Here is a 24,084-nt window from a genome sequence, read left to right as displayed (position 1 = left end):
TCCCTGGCCATGAGTACTACCTCCTGTTCTTTGTTTTTGGGTGAATTTCTCCATCTCATCTTTTTTTTCCATAAAAGAAAAGAAGAAAGAAAAAGAAACAACAACAACAATAGCAGCAGCAGTAAATCACAGATCCTGGGTGTGTTTTAGTCTGGTTGTTAAATAAAACAGGTTCCAAAATAAATAAATAAATAATAAAAAATACAATAAAAGGATACAAAAAGTAGAATATATATAAATTAAACTTTAAAAAGAACAAAAAAGAATTGAAAAAAAAAAAGAAATAACTGGAAAAACAAAACTCCTAAAGAATAAAAGTACAAAGGATACTAGATACTATTGTCCCCCTAGAGCTGAAGCTTTGTAGCCCTCTATGACCAGTAAACGTGGTATGAGCAAGTTGTTTGTGCTGGTCTTCTAGGGGTGGGTCCCGTTGCCCTGAGTCTGAGGTGGATTTGTCCTAGTAGAAGTGTACCTGTAGTGTGAAGGGAGGCAGGGCTTGATGTAAGCAGCTCCAGACTCCACTAGGTGGTGCTGTTATGCTCCCTGAAGGCTTTCAGTACTGATGGACAGGATGAATATGGGGGTGCCCAGCTCTCTAGCTTGGGAGCTGAAAATTTGTGCTCCCCCACTCTTTGGTGAGCTCTCACAGAAGAGCAGTCACTCATCTTCCCAGTTTCTGTCAGAACTCTGTGTTCACCCTGCCTATGTCCAAGCTTTTTTTTTCCCCTTAAATCTCAGGCATGTGACTGAGTTTCAAAACTCCAATTTTTAGGGACCTCTCACTGTTCCTCCCAGGGAGAGTCTCCCATGCTTCTGCCTTTTGCTGGACCCATCCCAGGAAAGTTGTCACACAACCACAGAGCAGTTCTCAGTTTATGGCAACACAGAGCAGAAAGCTGGCACCTGGACTTGCTGTTCTTAGCTGGCTTCCACACTCCTACACTCGGGAACAGTGCCTCACTAAGGCACCACTCGTTCTTGTGACCCAGGGGGTCCTCAGATCACGGCGTCACACCTGGGATTCTGTGCCACTTCACCACCTGAGCACCTTTAAGCCAGGCATGTTTCCCGGTGCAGCAGACTTGTAAAAGTTCCCATTTTTCACTCCATTGCTTATAATGCTTTGTGGGAGCCTCCTTAAGCAGGCCTCCTCCTTGCTGCCATATACTCAGCTATATAAAACCAGAATCAAATCTCTGCACCTCCTGTCTCCCAAAAGGTGGTTGCTTTTCTACTTGTAGGCTTACAATATTTGTTTTCTCAGACTTCTGATGGATTTCTTGGGTGTTCAGAATGATTTGATAACTATCTAGTTGTATTCAAGGGATGAAACATCATCATTCATTTTTCATTCATTGGACTGCTGTTCCCTCGCTATAATTGTGTAAGTGTCTTGAGGGTAAAGATCTTACAAGTCTTATTCGCCTCTATGTATCTAGCATCTGGAACTGGTGGCTCAAAGTAGGCATACAGTGCATATTTTCGAATGAATACTGACCCACTTGCTTCCTTACAGATGATTATATGGACAGTTTAGATTGCATTTTTCATAATTTGTTTGTGGATATATTTCTAAGCATCGAAAAACCTAACCCACTTTATAGGCAAGCTTGATTACATCCTGTGAGTTCCCTTTGCTATACCATGAAATCAAGTTACAGTGTTACTTTCAACTATCTGGGCCATGCCCTTAGATTTTGTAAAACACAATGACAATATATATAAATCATAGATGAAAACTTATGACATAGTATGCAAAATAAGCACTATAGAGGTTGTGCCCTCAGAAATACTTGGAAAGCATTGATAGTGTGAGAAATCACAAGTCCGGTTCTTTGTTATTCACTTTAAAAGTATATGTTGCCATATATTCATTGGAGACAATTTTCCATGAGTCTGTTATGTTTTTGTACATCTCTGCAGGCAGAGGCACTGACTATCTTTGTTCTGAACAAAGTTTTGGGGAACATTTATATAGCAGATAGCCTTGGAAATTAGGAATTGTGTCTTCCTCTAGAGCAAAGGGCAAGCACAGTTACCGTTTATTCTAAAAGATCCAGGTTCCCTAAATTCATGGTTTCTCTTCTGTAACACAGTCCACGGCACATCCGGATATCATCAGGTTCTTTTTGCGTTGCTGGTGCAAAAATAACCATATTCTGGCCATTGTTGCTGTAGGTAATAAAATGACATTTGTCTCTTGCCCAGAGGTCTCATGCTTTATGCCAGCATGTATGAAATGGTGGCAGGTTAAATATTAGCTTGCAAATTGAATAAATTCACAGCCCTTTCAGTTCCTAACTCTTGTATTTCTTACTGTACTCACATAGATTTTGTTGAGCACTAGTTTACTGTTATGCATTTCTCACTAAATTTAGGCAAAAGAAGGAAATTGACTTGATTTTCGGAAAAGAGATTTCAAGTAGTCACTGCTGTAGACATGGTTCCTCAAAGATGCCCACATCCTAATCCCCACAATCTGTGAATATGTTAGGTTACATGTCACTGAGGAATCAAGGTTACAGATAGAATCAAGGTTGATAGCTAACCTTGAGATGAAGAGATTATACTGGAAATTATGGGTAGGCCCCATGTAATTGTGAAGTTCTTTAGGAAAGGGTGAAAGATTTATACAATCTGAAGAGAAAACAGAGTGTAAGTTTCTTTAAATATGGAAGACAGAATCAGAGTGATGTGATTTGAGACTTCACTAGTCATTGCTGGTTTTGAAGATGAAAGTGAGGGCCAGAAGTCACAGATTCACCCTTAGACTCTCCAGAAAGAAACACAGCCCTGTCAACACTTTGATTTTAGGTCCGTGAATCCCATTTAATTTCAACTGACCTCCACAACTATGAGATAATAAATTTGCCTTGTTTTAAGCTACTGAATTTGTGGTAATTTGTTATAGTCCAATAGGAAACTAATATAGTCACAGACTCTGGATTAAGTCTTTCCATTAGAATGGCTACATGAATATGTTTTAACTTCACCTGTATGAAAGAATATGGCCGGGACACCTGGGTGGCTCAGTCGGTTAAGCATCTACCTTCAGCTCAGGTCATGATCCCGGGATCTTGGGATTGAGCCCTGCATTGGGCTCCCTGCTCAGTGTCATAGCGGAGGAGGGCATGGAGTCTGCTTCTCCCTCTCCCTTTGCCCCTCCATCTCCCTGCTCATGCTCTCTCTCTCATTCTCTCTCTCTCACACATGTGCTCTTGCTTGTTCTCTCTCTCAAATAAATAAAATCCTCAAAAAAAAAAAAAAAGAATAAGTCCTTTACGAAGGTACATGATGGTCATTTTCAGTGGAAAACATGTATAAAAGCAAAAACTTTTCCATGAATTCTAGGGACATGGAATTTTTTAGTAAATATACTATATCTACTTTACATTAATTTATTAACATACATCCACACCAAATGCCAAATACCAAATGATATTTAAATATAAGCCATAACTTGCCTAAAATTTCTTATTTTTCTTGCCTTATGTTAAAGTCATTAATTTGTCAAGACTCTCATGATTCTGGGGCACCTGGTTGGCTCAGTTAGTAAAATATGAGACTCTAAATCTTGGAACTATGAATTGAAGCCCCACCTTGGGCATAGAGCTTCCTTATGGATAAAAAAAGACTCCTATGATGCCTTTTTTATACCCTTTAATATTAAATCTATGAAACTTTGAGTTGGTAATGAAATATGAATGGTAAATTCTGTCTGGGAGTAAAAGAAAAGATTCTTTTTGTATTTTGAAAGTTATGATTAGATTTCAAATCAAAGAAAAATGCAAATATTTAAGGACCAATTCTGTATCATCCATTTATTAGATTAGAAGATCAAGGAGGGTCTTTTTCTCTTATGTGTGGTTCTTCCAAGTCTGACCAATCAGACATTAGTATGATAAGAGGACCTCAGATCTTGGACTATATTTCTGACTTCAAGAAATGAGTCCCTTTGCCAAGATTTTTTTTTAACTTTAATTTTTAAAAAATATTTTATTTATTTGAGAGGAGAGAGAGAGTGAGAGTGTACATGCATGAGGTTGGGTCTGAAGGAGAGAGAGAAACTGAGAAGAAAGTCCAACTCAGGGGTCAATCCCAGGACCTGAGATCATGACCTGAGCCCAAGGCAGACACTTAACTGACTGAACCACCCAGGTGCCCCCTTTCTTCTTTAATTCAAGTATAATTAACATATAATGTTACATTAGTTTCACACATACAGTATAATTCAACTGCTCTATATATTTCTCAGTGTTCATCAATATAAGTGTACAAGATAAGTGGGGGGATGGGTGAAAATAGATAAAGGAGATTAAGAGTACACTTACCTTGATGAACCCTTTGCTGACTTCTTAAAGGTTTTGATTGTGTGGGTCACAATGTTTGGATACTCTTTGAGATGCTCAAGTGAATTATCAGTGAATCATTTACTGTGTTTTTAAATGTCTTTACAATGGTTTGTATTACAATTTTAATGAAGTTCAGTGTTTTTTTTTAAAGATTTTTATTTATTTATTTGACAGATAGAGATCACAAGTAGGCAGAGAGGCAGGCAGAGAGAGGAGGAGGCAGGTTCCCTGCTGAGCAGAGAGCCCGATGTGGGGCTCGATCCCAGGACACTGGGACCATGACCTCAGCCGAAGGCAGAGGCTTTAACCCAGTGAGCCACCCACGCGCCCCGAAGTTCAGTGTTTTAAATAAAAATTAAATTGTGCTTTAATTAACATAAGATGTTTGACATAAAGCTCAAATAAACTTTATTTTTAAAGCTCATTATTATTTATTTCATGTGAAATTATTATTTATTTCATGTGAAATAATTGTGTAAGATTATGCTGACATATTCTTAGGTTACATGGATCTCAACAAAGTTCTTTAAATTCATATTATAAAATCATTTTAAAGTTGAAATTGTTAGGTAATATCACATATGTATGGGAAATTGTCAAAGCTATAAATTTTGAATAGAAAGAATTTTATATAGAACAATAACTAAAAATAATGATGCTGGTTTTAACAGCAGTCACTTTAGTTGGCCTTTCCCTGGTTTGAATTATTACATTATTTTTAGCACATTCAACCCAACATTCCTCTTTTCCATTCAGTATTTTTATTTCTGACATACACTTTTCTTGTATTTTATCAATTTAATTTTTCATGCAGCATACCTACTAAGACTATTTTATTCTAGTTGTTTTTTTCTACCAAGTTTTTCTTAAATTCCAGTTTGCTAACATACCTTGTAATATTAGTTTCATGTGTAGGATTTAGTGATTCATCACTTACATACAGCATCCAGTGCTCATCACAACAGGTGCCCTCCTTAATACCCATCACCCATTTAACCCATCCCCCACCCAATTTTCCCTCCAGCAACTCTTTTGTTTTCTATAGTTAAGAGTTCACTGTATGTTTTGCTTCTCTCTTTTCCCCTGTACATGTTCACCTGCTTTGTTTCTTAAATTCCACATGTAAGTGAAATCATATGGCATTTGTCTTTTTTGACTGACTTATTTTGCTTAGGGTAGTACTCTCTAGCTCCATCCATGTCATTGCAAATAGCAAGATTTCATTCTTTTTTATGGCTGACTATATTATGTTGTACATATAGTCACATCTTTAACCATTTATCAGTCAGTGGACATTTGGGCTCTTTCTGTAATTTGGCTATTGTTGGTAATACTGCTATAAACATTGGGGTACATGAATCTCTTTGAATCAGTACTTGTGTACCCTTTGGATAAATACCTAGTAGTGCAATTGCTGGGTCATAGGGTAGTACTATTTTTTAACTTTTTGAGGAACCTCCATACTGTTTTCCAGAGTGGCTGCACCAGTTGCATTCCCACCAAGAGTTTAAGAGGGTTCCCCTTTCTCCACACCCTTGCCAACATCTGTTGTTTCCTGTACTGCTAATTTTAGCCATTCTGACAGGTGTGAAGTAATATCTCATTGTGGTTTTGATTTGTATTTCCTTGATGGTAAGTTATGTTGAGCATCTTTTCACGTGTCTGTTAGCCATTTGTATGTCTTCTTTGGAAAAATGTCTATTCATGTATTCTGTTCATTTTTTAACTGGCTTTTTTTTGGGGGGGGTTGAATTTCAGAAGTTCTTTATATATTTTGGATACTAACCCTTTATGACCTATGTCATTTGCACATATCTTCTGCCATTCCATAGGCTGCCTTTTATTTTTGTTATTTCCTTCACTGTGCAGAAACTTTTTTTTTTAAAGATTTTATTTATTTATTTGACAGACAGAGATCACAAGTAGGCAGAGAGGCAAGCAGAGAGAGAGAGAGAGAGAGAGAGAGAGAGAGAGGAGGAAGCAGGCTCCCCGCTGAGCAGAGAGCCGGATGCGGTGCGCTCAATCCCAGGACCCTGAGATCATGACCTGAGCTGAAGGCAGAGGCTTTAACCCACTGAGCCACCCAGTGCCCCTGAAACTTTTTATCTTGATGAAGACCCAATAGTTTATTTATTTGTGTATTTTTTTAAAAGATTTTATTTATTAATTTAAGAGAGAGAATGAGAGAGAGAGAGCATGAGAAGGGGGAAGGACAGAAGAAGCAGATTCCCTGCTGTGATCCTGGAGTCTAGGATCATGACCTGAGCCAAAGGCAGTTACTTAACCAACTGAGCCACCCAGGCACCTTACCAATACTTTATTTTTTTAAAAAAAGATTTACGTATTTGTTTGAGAGAGAGAGAGTGAGGGAGTATGAGAGAGTGCATGAGGAGGAGCTGAGGGAGAGGAAGAGAGAATCTCAAGTAGACTCTGCACTGTGTGGAGCCCGACATGGGGCTCAATCGCACAACCCTGAGATCATGACCTTAGCTGAAACCAAAAATTGGATGCTCAACCTACTGCACTACCTAGGCATCCCCAATAGTTTTATTTATGCTTTTGTTTCCCTTGCTTGAGGATATGTATCTAGTAAGCAGTTGCTATGGCCAATGTCAAAGAGATTACCTCTATGTGCTCTCCTCTAAGATTTTGATGGTTTCCTGTCTACATTTAGGTCTTTCACCCATTCTGAATTTGTTCTTGTGTATGCTGTAAGAAAGTAGTGTTCTTTTGCGTTCTCTTGGGTATGCTGTAAGAAAGTCCATGTTCTTTTTCATGTGGCTGTCCAGTTTTCCCAACACCATTCGTTGAAGACACTGCCCCCCCCCCCCACTGGATATTGTTTCCTGCTTTGTCAAAGATTAGTAGATCATAGAGTTGTGGGTTCACTTCTGCACTTTCTGTTCTGTTCCTTTCACAAACATGTTTTTGTGCCAGTACCATACTATCTTGGTCATCACAGCTTTGTAATATACCTTGAAGTCTGGAATTGCTATGCCTCTAGTCTTGCTTTTCTTTTTCAAGATTGCTTTGGCTATTCAGGGTCTTTTGTGATTCCATACAAATTTTTGGATTATTTGTTCTAGCTCTGTGAAAAATGCTGGTCATATTTTGATGGGGATTGCCTTAAATGTGTAGGTTGCTTTGGGTAGTATAGACATTTTTACAATATTTGTTCTTCCAATGCATGAGCATGGAATGCTTTCCCATTTCTTTGTCTCATCTTCAATTTCTTTCAGAAGTGTTTTACAGGTTTCGGAGTATAGATCTTTAACCTCTTTAGTTTAGCTTATTCCTAGGTATCTTAGGGTTTTTGATGCTATTGTAAATGGGACTGATTCCTTGATTTCTCTTTCTGTTGCTTCATTATTGGTGTAGAGAAATGCAGCAGATTTCTGTATGTCGATTTGTACCCTGTGACTTTACTGAATTCATGTATCAGTTCTAGCAAATTTTTGGTGGAGCCTTTCCAGTTTTCTATACAGAGTGTCATGTCTTGTGCAAATAGTGACTTCTTCTTTGACTTCTTTCCTGATTTGGATGCCTTTTATTTCTCGTTGTTATTTGATTGCTGAGGTTAGTACTATGTTAAATAATAATGGTAAGAATGGACATCACTATCATGTTCCCGACCTTAGGGGAAAAGCTCTCGGTTTTTCCCTGTTGAGGATGATATTAGCTATAGTTCTTTTACATATGGCCTTTATGATGTTGATGTATGTACTCTCTATCCCTACTTTGTGGAAGGTTTATATCAAGAGTGGATCCTGGGGGTGCCTGGGTGGCTCAGTGGGTTAAGCCTCTGCCTTCGGCTCAGGTCATGATCTCAGGGTCCTGGGATCAAGCCCCACACCGGGCTCTCTGCTCAGCGGGGAGCCTGCTTCTCCCTCTCTCTGCCTGCCTCTCTGCCTACTTGTGATCTCTCTCTGTCAAATAAATAAATAAAATCTTAAAAAAAACTTTAATAAAAAAAAAGAGTGGATCCTGTACCTTGTCAAATGCTTTTTCTGTATCTATTAAGATCATATGGTTCTTATCCATTCTTTTATTAATGTGATGTATCACACTGATTGATTTGCAAATATTGAACCACCCTTGAAACCCAGGAGTAAATCCCACTTGATCATGGTGAATGACTGATTCTTGTAATTTACTGTTGGGTTCAATTGCTAGTATTTTGTTGAGGATTTTTGCATTCATGTTCATCATGCATATTGGCCTGTAGTTCTCTTTTTTAGTGGAGTCTTTGGTTTTAAGATCAAGGTAATGTTGGCCTCATAGAATATATTTGGAAGTTTCCTTTCCATTTCTATTTTTTGGAGCAGTTTCAGAAGAATAGGTAGTAACTCTTCTTCAAATGTTTGGGAGAATTGCCCTGGGAAGCCATCCTGCCCTGGACTTTTGTCAGATTTTCGATTACTGATTCAATTTTGCTGCTGGTTATCAGTTTGTTCAAGTTTTCTATTTCTCCCGCTTTCAGTTTTGGTGGTTTACATATTTCTAGGACTTTTCCATTTCTGCCAGATTGCCCAATTTGTTGGCATATAATTTTTCTGTGGTGTTGGTTGTGATCTCCCCTCTCTCATTCATGATTTAATTTATTTGGGTCCTTTCTCTTTTCTTTTTGGTAAGTACTGGCTAGGGGTTAATCAATTTTATTAATTTTTTTCAAAGAACCAGCTCTGGTTTCATGATCTGTTCTACTGTTTTTGTTGTTGCTGTTTCTGTATCATTGATTTCTACTCTAATCTTTATTATTTCTCTTCAGCTGCTGGCTTAGGAGTCACTTGTTCTTTTTTTAGATCCTCTAGGTGTAAAGTTATCCACAAAAGTTCTTAATTATTTCTCCATCTCATTTGAAGGTGAATAATGCATGAGTTCATTAAATTTCTGTATGTTTACAGTTGACAGTACTAAATCTGGGAAACAACCTTTTGGAAGAAATTCCAGAAGAGGTGAAATACCTTACATCCCTGAAGAGGCTTCATTTATTTGGAAATAAGATTTGTAAATTTGCATCTGGAGTATGTGGTAAGTTAGTCAAAGAAGGGCAACATTATGGAATCAAACTTAATCTTCTTATATTGGACAAGTAAAAAAGTAAAAAAGGATATTTTACCTTTTAATCATTTTTTGTTGCAGATATTTACACAGTATTCTTGAAATTAAGGAATTTGGGGTCCTTTTTTTCAACTATTGTATTATCTATTTCTCTAATGTAGACCTAAAAAAATAAGTTAGTATTAGATTTTTCTAAATCTAAAATCTAAAAAAGAAAACCTTCCCTTTTCAGAATCAGTGTACATTTTGACCCTTGAATCTAGAGGCCCTTTCTCTATGCCTGCGAGGAAACTGGTTGAAAATCAAATTAAGAAAAACTCTTCTTGTTCTTTACACTTTTTATTGTCTCAATGTTAAGCTACAATATTCGATCAAGATGCTAAGTTTAAAATCAAAGGAGAATTTGAAAGAAAAAAATATGAGATCCAATAATTGGCTTTTTTTTTTTTTTTGGTGTTTCCTTTCAACTTATAACTTCTCCATTCAATAGGATACTCTTCTTATTTAATATAGGGAGAAGGGCTTAAGGATAAAACACAAGACAAAGAGATCTAGATGATTTTTATAGCTTCATTGACCCATGTACAGTACTTTATCATTCTACGTCTTTGTCCTTATTAATAAAACTAAAGATATGTTTTGTGAACTTTTGAGACATGGGTGCTAGATATAATCACTGTCATCATCAAGCCGCATTTATTGAGGCTATCACTGCATGGGGCGCTAAATTAGGGGGCTATTTGGCAAATAGCACAAATAGACTTCGTATGATCTCTTTACTTTAAAATCCTGAATCATGTATCTTGGGGAAATAGTTTTTCAAAATAAGAACTGTAGTAAACACTTAACCGATGCTTATGCATGTTATATATGCAAATCCATAGATTCAGGGTTCAATTACACTTTACATAGGAAGAAAACAGTTTACATAAGGAAAAAATTAAGGGTGTGAAACAACCACAATTTTATAAACGATACTGAGGGGACAAACTTAAAACCTGACTTACATAAACAATATTATGCAACCTAGTTAATGCTGATTTAGGTTTCCATAAAGAAGTTTTTTTTCTTCTGTGCCCTTAAATAGGAGGTTTGTAAGATATATATAACCTGTGTACATTGCCCCTGGATGTCTGTAGTTGCTATTATTTCTTGGTTTTGGGCTGTTGAACTTTGAAAAGCCCATGTGAATGACAAAGAACATGTTTTATGTTGTGTCCTTATTATCCAAGAGCAGAAGTAGTTTAGTGTCAGGGAGTTGAGCGCTATCCAGCCTGTACTACATGACCCAATCACTCTGACCAGACCAGACTGGTCCGGGGCTAGACATGTGTCCCAAGATAGGCCGATATTAGTCTTTTTCTTGGGAATTATAGAAATCTAAAACAGTGTAACTGGTCTGAGCTCATCATATGAACTAAGATAGTGGTTGCAACTGGTGTCCTGTGAGCTGAAACTGTTTCACAAATAAGTTGGTTCTCTTTTGACAGCCTTTTAAAAAATTTGAATTAGGGTACCAAAATTTGCAAATCAGAAGAGTTCATTAAAAATAACAACAACAACAACAACAACAAACAAACTGGATCTCCCGCTCTTCTTTGTTTTAAGAAAGAAAGACTAGGCAATACTGGAATCACATTCCTACATGATAACAATGGCCAGGGGCTGACTGCATGGCAGCTGCCCTGTTAGATAAGGCAGGTGCTCACCAATTCCGCACACTCCTACCTGGTACACTCCTGCCTGGTACACTCCCACCAGGGCCACTAGGATGTTCTGAGTTATCTTCTCAGTTCCTGTAGGCATTTCAGTTTGAGAACTGTCTACCCGGTCCGTGAACATTTAAATGCAGCAATAGTAGGATGGCTATGAATGTATGGAAAATTAGAGAAAATCTACTCAAAAGAGAAAGCCTGGGGAGTGGGGGAAAGAGAGGAGTAGGAAGAGAAAGAGAGACAGAATATAAATATGAAGTTGAGAGAAGCTGTAATGAGAAATAAAACTCTGTGCTCTTCAGAGATGCCCTGAGAATGTATCCATTAGACTTTGAGAAACTCATGCGAGAGACATAGTATTAGTCTGGAGCAGGGTGTGGGTGTCCTTGCATATCACAACTTGTTTTAGTGGTTCAGTCCAAGAAACATGAGAAGCCCAGGAGACCCAGCATGAGCATTTCTGTAACTATGAAGAGCAATCGAAGGCCTACGTATATACATAAACAGCCAATATGTATATATGAACCTATAATCATGTAGCATTACATATCGATAACACGTATATATACATATATTTATGTTAATAAGATCCCCCCAGCCCCATGAGCTAAGGGCCCAGTGTGTTGGGCGGCCGGCACAGTCATGGCCAAGCCTAACAGGGAGAAGCCTGCCATGGAGATGTACCTGGACCTGCCTTGAGTCACCAACTTTGAGTTCAAAGGGTTGGTGGCGACGCCTCGGGAGATAGACCTCTAAGAGCAGATAGTGAGCCACACCATGACCTTTTCCCCTTGGCCGGCCTGCAGTAGAGCACCATCTCAGAATTCCGTGCAGGAAAGGCTCTCTGGGCCCCCCCGTGTGTGACACACACTGCTGTCAGTCCGATGAGCGGGGAAAAAGGACAAGCACACAGGCCCCCAGTCCGTCCGTCTGCTCTGCCTTGAGCTCTGCGCAGAGTCTGGTGGTCTAGGAGGACCTATTCCCCACGAAATGCACCAAAGAGTGCCTCAGCTCCTTTGCACCTCTGTTGAAGAAGATCCCCAAGTCCCCGTGCCAGGTGCTAGGGCGTCTACTCGTCCCTCTTCAAGGTCACGCTGGCCCTAGCGCTGCATGGACACTTGTTCACACTGTGGGTCCCCTTCGTTCTCCTCTCCAGGGAGTTCCACCTGAGCGGATGCGAAGAGAGTGCCGTCATGGGCCACCTGCCCGAGGTGCTGTGCAGCAGTGGGGCGGCGGCGGGAGCACAGGGGCGCGGAGCCCGTCGCACAGGCACGCGCACGTGCGGAGAGACGGTGGTACGCGTGCCTGCGTGCGTGTGCGCGCACGTGCCTGCGTGCGTGTGCGCGCACGTGCCCGGCTCGCGCGCAGGAGGTCTGCCCACTCACGCTGCCTCGCCGCGCGCCCGCCAAGGTGCTGGTGGCTGGTGCCTTTGACCGCTCTCCTTACGTGATTTTTCTGATGGATGGGTGAATGCCGCCAGTAAGGAGGACACTTTGAATTTCATTTATTCACTCAACATTTATGGAACAGCCCTTTTGAGTTAAAACTAAAACAAAATAACCCTGAGTTCAGGTGCCGCTTAGTTTCTGGTTCCAGTTTGTGGTGAGCCTGGCTGTGCTCTCTGCTCTTGGGCGCTGTGATTTAGCTTTTTAATTTGGGGACGAATTCCCTCTATTTTGTTTAAGCTAGTTTAAGAGGGTATCTGTCACCAGCGACCCCACGAGCCTTGGCCAAGGCAAGAAACCAGAAGGAAAACAACGGTATATAGAAAAGTGGCTACAAGTTATTCTCTAAGAGAGAGCTAACGTGACTAAAATTATTTCCCAACAGATGGCTTACAAAATTTGATTCTGCTTAATCTGAACAACAATCAGCTCACATGGATTCCTCAAGAAGTCAGCAGGTAATTCTGTTTATAGCTAGACTTCCAGCCCCACCCTGGTCCTCTGAACCTCAGCCTCATTGTCTGGCCTCTGCTCTCGTGGGCTTCGTACCTGGCAAAGAGGCATCTGAAGGACTGAGGCAAGCCACTACTCTTAAGCAAATGGTTCTTCAAACACTTGAGGGAAATGAAAAATAGCATGACTTGGCGGTCTAAGTGTAAAAGTGGGGGTTTGAAACCTAAAAGTTCTAAAGTTGATTGCATTATTGGTTTCCTCACTCTGGGGTTCTTGGAGTTTGCTCTGATACAGAATTGGGAACATTAAATTTTATTTCGTGAAGTACTGGAAACCATTTTCAGCTTAATGGAAAAAGTCATGTAAAAGCAAAGTCTTGAAAATCAAGATAGCATTTTCATTAACCACCCCCCACACATTTTCTTGTTAACAACAAAAACAAAATGCTATACACCTTATCCTGCACATCTGCACAGATGGGCTGTGGTTACAGTGGCTTTCTGGAGCCAGCTGAGGGCCTCGTCCTTCTGCAGGCAAAACACTCTCTTGGGTTTTTCCCCTGACAGATGGAGAGAAAACCCTACTTGGGTTTACTTGACTTTGGAGACTCTCTTTATTGCCTGTTGAATGGAAACAGATGTTTTACAACATAAGAACATCCAGATTTTTAAAGGATACAAAACTATGAACAGTCCTTAACAAAGGGATTCGTACAGCACCTAAAGTCTATTCCAATTCACTTGTCTATACTTCTAGCCAATATGTTTTGCTTCCCAGGGAGATTTTCACAGAGAAAGTAATGTTTTAAGTCAGAATAACTAGGAAAAATTTTAAGTGATCTAATTTCTGAAGAAGAAGACTATTTATAACAATGAAGATGCCAGTAGGTGTTTGCTTGCTCTTTCATTTATTCAGCTTCTCAGTGGGATTTGTGTATCCATGATATAATGAAGAAAAGGGAAGATCTGGCAAACTGGGCCATATCTTTGTGCCGCTGGCCTTATGAGTTTGGGCAAGTAATTTAATTGCACCTTAGCTTTCTTATCTCTAAAGGAAAAAGCTTGAGTAGATGAACTTTAAAACCTTTATAGTTATAACACTATGATTTCATAATCTATTAAGCTTTGATCTGTTTGGAGTATTAGTATAGTAGTCAAAGAACTGCATAAATCTATAGTGACATTTTAGAAGATGAAATGAAAGCTTTTGCTGAAAAATGTAGGATTGCAAAATAGTTAAGTCTACACTATTTTATAGATAATTCGAGATTGTCTGTATTTTGACTGTGTCCTATATGTAAGCTGATTGGTCACCTCCTCAAGCAGGATTCCATTTTCTGACTTTGGGAAAGTTTCTTCACTTTCCCATACCTTAGTGTCTTCAGCTGCAGCATGAGGACAATAATAGTGCCTATTCATAGGGTTGTTTTGACAGTTAAATATGCAAATTTGTCAAAAATATTTAAGATTGAGCCTGGGACATAGTAAGTGCTTAGTGGATGTTAGCTTTTCTTATTATGGGTTCTTATTTTTATTCTTCTTTTTGTTCCTCCCATTCATTCCTTTTTAGAGAGGAAAGAAGGACTTACTGGTGAATTTGGGAAAACCATTTAGTGTACATGGCTCAGTGTCTTCCTTTTAGTCTGTCATCAAGTAAGCAGTGTCCTTAGCAGGAAAGTCCATGACCGGGTGGGTATGTTTATTCAGGAGAGGACTGAGAGGTGGGGAGACTGTTCATGTCAGCTTTATGCTGATGTGTGAATCCCTTCTTTTAAAATCCCATGTCTTATTTCTCTATTTGTTTAGAACCGGGGAGGGGGAGAGATCTGTTTGTTGGCTAAACTACAAAGTGTTGGTTAATGGACTTGGAGTCAAACCTGGACAGGTCAGAGTTTTGCCCCTAAACAACCCTGTCTCTGGCAGGACAGCACAGCCACAGAAGGAAAAGGAGAAGGTGGGCATCTTGGCGACAGAATCTCTCTGAAAAAAAGGGAGAAAAGAATGGACTAAGCCAGTGGACTCAGTTTTTTCTTCAAATTCACCACTCAGTGCAGTTACTCTTCAGCCAGCTGGAGAGGAAGTGGGCAGGGAGAAGCCGCAAGTGTGCCTCTTACAGTTTTCTCTTGGAGGAATGGAAGTTCTCCCTGCTCCTGGAAATGAAAACAATGACACATACTATTTTTTTCCTCTGCTATTTGCTCAGCCAATGAATGATGGCTATTTACAGTAGCCTCTGAGCTCAGCTTCATGCATGGAATACCGACAAAATGAAAAACCAACTGCCATGGTAGTAATTCTGAGTAGAATCAGAGTCGTGATTGTAACAGTGATTAGTGAAGAAAATTCCTTGTCCCACAGGAATTTCTCCACAGGACCTACTCCACACATTTTCGCTTTCTTTTAACACTGGGTCATCCAGTTTTGACTGTATATCTTCTCTGCAAATGACTTTGCTCCGTATTTTACCAAGAAATTTGGCTCCCTCTTTATCTTGCCTTTCCAGCCTCTTTATCTGGCCTTAAGCAGACCGTAAAGACAAAATCTACCTCTTGCCTTTTCTCTCTTGCTCCTTCATTCTCTTCTTTATAGTCAAACTTCTCTCAATCTGTCTATTGCTTTTGTTTTCTCCCTTAAAATTCTCTTTTTTCTCTTCATTCTACTTAATATTACTTTTAAAGACCGTTAGTGTCCTTTGGGCAATCAAATCTAGTGGTATTTTCTCGCTGCTGAATACAAATTCCTCAAAAATCATGAGTGTTCCATTCAATAAATTTTGACCAATGTACACACACCAATAAGGTATTGAACGTTTCCTTCAACCCACAAATTTCCTCATCCACACTTCCTGAATTCTTACCTCTCATAAGCAACTATTGTGATTTCTACCTCCACAAATTAGTTTTACTTGTTCTAGAACTAAATAAATTGAATCATACAGTCTGTATTATTTTGTGTCTGTCTTTTGCTGAGCATAAATTTTTTTTTTTTTTTTTTTGAGAGTCACCTTATCGTTGCCTTTGTCGGGGATTTGTTGTTTTTTGTTTATACTCAGTAACATTTCATTGCGTAAATTATGCCACAAGTTATTTTTGCCTGTTCCGGGACATTTGGATTATTTCCCATTTGGGGCTATTATGAATTAAGATATTATAACTATTCTTGTGGAAGTCTTTTGTTGGACATATGTTTAATTTATTTTTCATTTCAATTCCTAGGAGTAGAGTTGTAGAGTCATGGAGTAGGAGTATTAGTGTATATATCAATTTATTAAGAGCTGCCTGTAGTTTTGCAAAGTGATTGTGCCATTTTACATTCTGGCAGTTTTTAAAATGTTTACCATCATAGTTGGTATGAAGTCATGTCCCATGGTAGTTATAATTTGCATTTCTCTAGTGTCTAATGACAGTTGAGCACCTTTTCATGTTCTCATTCCCCATTTTTGTATCTTCTGTGAAGTGTTTGTATCAAGTATTTTTTCCATTGGAATAAATTTGCAGTTTTTTCTTTCTTAACATTGAGTTGTAAGTGTTCCTTATGCATTCTGGATACAAGTGCTTTGGTAAGTGCATGTATTGCAGATATCGCTTCTAGTATGTGGCTTGCCTTTTATTTTCTTAACAGTACCTTTAGATGAAAAGTTAGTTTTTAACTTTGATGAAGGCCAATTTATAAATACTTTTATTTTAAGATAAGTGCTTTCCCTGGCCTTCATAAGGAAATATTTGCTTATCCCAGTTATCAAGATACTATCCTATATTTTCTTCTACAATGTTTATAGTTTTAGTTTTTGTATTTAGGTCTAAGATTCATCTCAAATTAATGCTTGTGCATAATGTTGGGTAATAGTCAAAGTTCATTTTCCCCCACATTATCCTATATTTTCTTCTACAAACTATAGTTTTAGTTTTTATGTATAGGTCTATGAGTCACCACAAATTAATGTCTGTGTGTGATGTGGGTAATGGTCAAAGATTATTTTGCCCTGTATGTTTATCCAGTTATCCCAGCACCAATTGTTGAAAGACTATTTTTTTTTAATTGAATTGCTTTGACATCCCCAAAGTCAAAATACCATTCATGTGTCTCTTTGACTCTCCCTTCTATTGCATCGATCCATTTTTCTATAATTTCTCTAAATATTATTTTAATTACTGTAGCTGTATTGTAGATTTGAAATCAGTTAGTGTGAGTCCTTTGACTTTGTGTTTTTTATAATAGTTTTGGCCACACTAGGTACTTTGACTATCCATGTAAATTTTAAAATTGATTTGTCAATTTTTACACAAAGAAACTGTTAAGATTTTTATTTGGGAGACAGCCTAAGTGATGCAGTCAGTTGAGCGTCCAACTCTGGGTTTCAGCTCAGGTCGTAATCTCAGGGTTGTGTTATTGAGCCCCGCGTGAGGCTCCGTGCTTAACACAGATTCTGCTTCAGGCTCCCTCTCCCTCTCCCCACTGTGCACACTCTCTAAAATAAATAAATCAGTCTTTAAAAACAATTTTTATTTGGGCTAAGTTGAACTGTAGATCACTTTGGGGAGAACTGGCATCTTAGCAATATTGTTTCTTTTTATATGTGGGCAAGATGTATCCCTACTTTTATTTAGAGATCTTTTAAATTTTCTTAGTCATAATTGATAGTTTTCAGTATAGATGTCTCTCATATCCTTTGTTAAATGTTTTTCTAACTATTTTATGGTGGTTTTTTTAAAAAGTTGCTGTAAATGGAGTTTTTAGAACTTTCATTTCCAATTTTTGTGGCTACAGTATAGAAGTACAATAGATTTTTAAAAATAGTGACTTTATAGTATATGATCCTGCTTCTGGTTCTAGTAGTTTTGTTAGTTTGTATTACTTCTCTTTAATATTTAAAGTGTCAGGGGGCGCCTGGGTGGCTCAGTGGGTAAAAGCCTCTGCCTTCAGCTCAGGTCATGATCCCAGGGTCCTGGGATCAAGCCCCACATTGGGCTCTCTGCTCAGCAGAGAAGCTCTGCTTCCTCCTCTCTCTCTCTCTGCCTGCCTTTCTGCCTACTTGTGATCTCTGTCAAATAAATAAATAAAATATTAAAAAAAACCATATAAAGTGTCACCCATCTCTTTAATTTTGAAGTACTCTCCTCCTGTACCTTTAAAGATTCTTTGTCAACCTGGTTCATCTCCTGTTTCTCTATTCATGCCTTCCCTAGGTGCCTTTTTATTTTGTTTTTGTTTCTGTTATTTGTCAGATGTTCATATTCTTCAAGAATCTTTACCACTTGCTGCTTCTCCCTCTTCTCCTGCCCTTTTTGTTGTTCTTTCTCTCAATCTCATCTATTCACATGGCTTTCCTTATCAGGTTTGTAGTCTTCCCCAGTCCCCTTCACCAGGCCTGACCACTTCCCTTCCGCCAGGGCCCCTTTTTTAATGGTCTAAAACATATCACCTCATTCTGTTATTACTTTGATCTCGGCACATTGGACCTTGAGATTATTATATATTTTCATTCTTTGCTTTGTAAACAGACACATCTGCGCATCTTGGCACTGTTATCTACTAGATGGGTGATTCGGGTAGGTTGTTTACTGCCTCTGATGCTTTATTTTCCTCATTTCTAAATTAAGGGTAATAATTCCAGCCTTCGGGTTGTGGTGATGATGTAGTTTAATGCACAGGTACATAGTTGATGCTGAACATTACTAATTTCTTTCATTTCTTTATTCAAAATATTAATATTTTCTCACCTTCTATTGCCCCCTTTTGGCCTGATTTTACAAGTTCTGTTATTCAAAGCCAAGTTCAAATGTTTATTCTCCCAAAATGCTTGTGATATACCTCCCTAGCATACCTGCAACTGGAAACTCGAATTTCCTGAATCCCTTTCTCCCTGTCTGATGGCATTTCCTGACTTCATTTTATGGCTCTAATATCTCCTTCTAGACCATGATATCCATAATGGCAGAATCTGTGGCTGATTCATCTTTGTATCTTCTGTGGCAACTAAGTAGTTCTCACATTTATTTGGTGCAGGATATTTAATCTATATCTATATCTCTATCCATTTATATCCATGTATACATGTATGTGTATTTTTGTGCATATCTATGTCTTCTTTTGTCCTCTGGCTTCTTCTTCAATATAGCCAATGTATACAAACAAAAAGCGAAAATAGAGTTTTCTCTCTTAAATCAAAGTTTTGATTACATAACATTCTTTTAACATAAGCTATCTGATTATAAACTATCTTTAAAAGTTAAATTATAGTAAAGATTTTTTATGCTCCAAGTATTTGTAGTAGTTGTGAGCCCATGACTAAAGTAAGGCTCAGATGAGCTACAAGAAAATGAATTGACACATGGCTTCTGATAAGTAAATGGGCTTTCTTATTCTCATGAATTTCTTTCACGTACTTTATTTTTTAGATTAAAAAGCCTTATATATTTGAGTATGAATCATAACCAGCTAGCCAGCATTCCTAAAGAACTTTGTTTTCTTAAGAATCTTTCTGAACTTCAACTTAACTACAATCAGCTCATTTACATACCTGAAGAGATTAAGTTCTTGAAGAAGCTCCAGAAGCTTCTTCTGGTGGGAAACAACATTGAAGTTTTGCCAGAGGTAAGCAAAACATGGAACCAAATTTTCATGGGGAAGAGCTCATTGTGACACAGTGGAGAGTGGTTATGGAATAGCTTTGGACATCTGAGTACAAGCCATCATTTGCTTTCCCTCCGATTAGGCATAGTCCATTCCCAAAGCTCTGTGACGAAAGAGGGTTATCACTTAGATATTCTACGTAGCTGGGGATGCCAGATTTAGTAAATAAGGGTACAGGATGCTCACTTAAACTTGAATCTCAGATAAGGAACGAATAATTTTTTAGCACATATATGTTCCAAATATAGTATGGGACATATTTATACTAAAAAAAAATTCTTGTCTGAAATGTAAATTTAAGCAAACCTCTTGTATTTTATCTGGAAGCCTTATATATGGCATAAATTTTAAGTACATTTTGGTTTTGGAATATGTGCTATATACCTTCCATTTTTCCTACATATCTCTCCTCCATCTTTTTCCAACATGTTTTGTGCTTGGAAAACTGACCTGCATGGGCATCAGTAAGCTCCTTTGTCCTCTGGCTTCCTCTTGGATATGGCCAATGAGAGCCACTAGTAGGAGGTGAAAGGGCAGGAGGAGAATGAGTACCAGATGGTATTCCCATGGATACCATGGATACTTACAACATCGAATGTTGTAAGTTGTCTGCACACTTTTCTGGTAGACCGTAATGAATATTAGGTGATCCTCATGTGGACAATTACTACTTCCCCTTGGCTTTTTAGGCCCATAGCTGGAAAGAACTCCTTGCTGTTGCCAGCTTTTGGGAACTTTGTGGGAACCTTGCCAAACTTTATAAATTACGGCTTTATTAAATTCTCCTCAAATTTCCCAGTTTAAGAGTACAGTTTCCTGCTAAGAACTTGTCACTGAGTTTACTTTCCTTCCCTATGCAAATTAAAGTTAATTTGATAGGAAGGGATGCATGTCATGCAGTAAGTTGAGGAATACAAAAAGTAGATCAATTCCTAATGTTTCATTTTTCTCTCAAGAGGATATTCCATTTAAAAATTCTGGGTGCCTGAGTGGCTCAGTTGGTTAAGCATCTGGCTTCAGCTCAGGTCATGATCCCAGGGTCCTGGGATTGAGTCCCACATCAGGCTCCTGCTCATTGGGAAGTCTGCTTCTTCTTCTGCCTCCTCCTCTCTTTCTGTCTCTCATGAATAAATAAAGAAAATCTTAAAAAATAAAATAAAAATAAATAAAAATTCTGTGCAAACTGTAATCTGATATGTGAAAAAGTGTATTTCAAAAATTTTATTCTTCAATTCCATAAAAAAAAATCCCAAGTTCTGCAGATGAGTAAGAACAGTTCTCAAAATTACAAACTAAATCTATTAAAAGTGTAATACTTTTATGTGAGGGAAAAACAGTAACAGTAGTACCACGATCATTGTCATGAAGCATTATATTATTTAGTGTTCATAACAACTCTGGGATGTTGCTCTTCTTATTAAACCATTTTATTTCATTTTAAAAAATGTTTTATTTACTTGCAAGAGAGGGAAAGCGAGTGAGAACACAAGTGTGGGGGAGGGATAGAGAGAGAGGGAGAAAAGCAGACTCCTTGCTGAGCAGGGAGCCTGATGTGGGGCTCAGACCCAGAACCTGAAATCATGATCTGAGACAGACGTTTAACCAACTGAGCCACCTAAGCACCCCTACCCATTTAAAATAAGGAACAGAGAGGTTATATGACTTGAACACAGTTTGCAAAGGTCAGAGAAGGGACTCAAATCCATGTCTGTCTGACTTAAAGGTCTGTACTTAGACTCAGTATTCTTACTACAATTTTTTTTAAATCCTGAGGAGTTTGGACTTTAAAAAATTTAAATGCTAGTAGGTCCTGTCCTGAATTATTATGTAAAGAATGCCTATGATTTATGTCCTTGTACATTTAATATGATTCAGCCTATCATTGTTCTTTTTGGTCTACATTATAAATGGTAAGACATTATAGGAAGTACTCATTTGTTTTGATAATGAACAAATTATGAATCATTTTCTGGTACATTATATTTTTTAAAATTTTAAAGTTTATTTCTATGTTTTTAATTTTTAAAAAGATTTTGTTTATTTATTTAGAAGAGAGAGCATGAGCATGAGTTGGGGAGGGGCAGAGGGAGAGGGAGAGGGAGGGAGAATCTCAGGCAGACTCCTCGCTGAGCTCAGAACATGATGCTGGGTTCCATGTGGGCCTTGATCCCAGGACCCTGAGATCATGACCTGAACTGAAATCAAGAGTTGGATGCTTAACTGAATGAGCCACCCAGGCATCCCTGGTATATTATGAATTACGTGTATGTTTGCACACGGATGTGAATGTATATGACCATTCAGTCACATTGGGCATGTAGAGACAGTAACAGATTTTATTTTTTTAAAAGGAAAGGATCGTGTCAGCACAGTCCTAAGCAAAACGTAGATGTAAAATAAATGCCTTTGGAATTGTTGATAGACCTTTTACACCTGTTTTCCGTTTTTTAAAACTGCTTTGTATTTTGATTTTAGTAATATCTACCAAGTTCTCACTATAAGGCCTTTCAGTAAGCACTTTCTGATTAGTAACTTATTTAATCCGTTCAATAACCATATTAAAGTAAGGGCTTCCATTATCATTTTCATTTTACAAATGGGGAAACTGAAGTACAAAGAGATTAAGAAATTTGTCCATAGTTACATAGCATCAGAGGTCAGATTTGAACCCACAAACAGTCTAACTCTTGGCCACCATGTTGCCCTGGAGTAGTCGGAGGAGACCATACAGACACCCCTGGACCTATGGATCTCCTCCAGGAGGGAGTGCTGAAGAATTGATCAGGTAATTAGGAAAGAAGGTCATTCCCATCAAGTTTGAAGCTGGAAGAAATTTATGATTCTACATATTAGATTCTTAAAAATCTCTCTTTTGTTTTCTGACACAGGAACTTTGTGATCTTATAAACCTAAGAATCCTAGACATAGCTGGAAATTTTATTCAGACATTTCCATCAGGAGTAAGTAGAGTCCACCTCTATTATAAGTGAAATATAACTTTGTTTATGCTACTGAAGTTAGAAAAATATGAGCAGTTGTAAAACTTTGTAGTAATTGGAACCTCGGGTTATACAGATGACTCAAAGATTTGCTTTGTTCTAGAATTTCAAAACCTGTTCTCTTCCATTCCTTCCTATGTGTTCTCTGCCTGCTGAAATTGTTTAAACTAAGTGAACTCTGATGGCTATCATAAATATTTTAAATGTTTTTTTATTTTATACTGCTTTGGTTACCTCAGACTTTTTGAAAATATAACTTTCCAGAGCATACATTTTTATCCCTTGTAATTAATCCAAGGTGACACTTTTGTTAGTTGTTTTTGAGCCATGAACAATGAAAAATATACTTTTTCCCATTTGGAAGTGAGTTTTGACTTTACTGTATTTCAAAAAACTGAGGAACAGTTGGTCTTGGTGATGTTTGACTTTTGGAAAAGAAATGGCCTTTTTTCATATTGCATTTTTATACCCAAGCAAGCTTAGTTCCACATGCAGGGCAATAATTAGAAGCTCATCAATCCAGAAGGTTTTCAATAAATATATATATTTTTTATTTGACAGAAAGAGATCACCAGTAGGCAGAGAGGCAGGTAGAGACAGAGGGAGGCTCCTTTCTGGCTCCTTGCTGAGCAGAGAACCTGATGTGGGGCTCGATCCCAGGACCCTGGGATCATGACCTAAGCTGAAGGCAGAGGCTTAACCCACTGAGCCACCCAGGCACCCTTCAATAAATAATTTTTGAGCTATTAAATACTTTAGCTGATTGATCAGCTCCAAGCTGAGATTTCAGTCCTTTTTACCCTTAAAGAAATTTTTTTCACTGAAAGCAACTCAAATATGAAAAATGAGTGTAAAGTCTGTTTTAGAAAAAAATGTGGCTTTGTTAAAATATGTATAACATAAAATTTACCATTTACACACTTTTGTGTGCAGTTCTACAGCACTAGGTATATATTCACAATGTTGCACAGCCATCATCAGCTGTTTCCAGAAGTGTTTCACTTTCTCCAACTAAAACTTTATTCCTCTTAAACACTGTCTCCCCATTCCCCTCCCCACACCCAGCCCCTCACAGCCACTGTTCTTTCTGTCTCTACAAATTGCACATTTGGGAACCTCATTTAAGTACAATATACCTCATAGAAACTTGCAATAACTTGTCCTTTTGTGACTGTATTTCTTGTTTGTTTGTTTGTTTTTCCCCACACATTTTATTTATTTTATTTATTTTATTAACATACAGGTCTGTGATTCATCAGTCTTACGCAATTCACAGCACTCATCATAGCACATACCCTCCCCAATATCCATCACCCAGCCACTCCATCCTGCCCATCACCTTCCCCTCCAGCAACCCTCAGTTTGTTTCCTGAGATTAAGAGTCTCTTATGGTTTGTCTCCCTCTCTGGTTTCTTATTTCATTT

The 24,084-nt window shown here is 38.2% G+C and overlaps 1 protein-coding gene across 2 annotated transcripts in view; it reads left to right on the top strand.

Moving 5' to 3' along the window:
* The window catches only part of LOC111146846 (leucine rich repeat containing 69), a 105,695-nt gene that overhangs the window by 28,783 nt on the left and 52,828 nt on the right, over positions 1-24,084 (top strand). The window contains exons 2-5 of one of the 2 annotated variants that reach the window (XM_022502552.1): positions 9,260-9,386; positions 12,962-13,034; positions 19,427-19,622; positions 22,550-22,621. The exons of the other annotated variant lie outside the window; for it this stretch is intronic. Coding sequence (XP_022358260.1) covers positions 9,260-9,386; positions 12,962-13,034; positions 19,427-19,622; positions 22,550-22,621 — 468 coding nt within the window. The remainder of the gene's footprint in view (positions 1-9,259; positions 9,387-12,961; positions 13,035-19,426; positions 19,623-22,549; positions 22,622-24,084) is intronic. 2 annotated transcript variants of the gene reach the window in all.

Source organism: Enhydra lutris, unplaced genomic scaffold (assembly GCF_002288905.1).
Source record: "Enhydra lutris kenyoni isolate GAN:26980312 unplaced genomic scaffold, ASM228890v2 scaffoldscaffold14, whole genome shotgun sequence".
Taxonomy (NCBI): Eukaryota; Metazoa; Chordata; class Mammalia; order Carnivora; family Mustelidae; genus Enhydra; species Enhydra lutris.
Note: the sequence above shows the minus strand (reverse complement) of the source record. Positions and strands in the feature narration are given on the sequence as shown.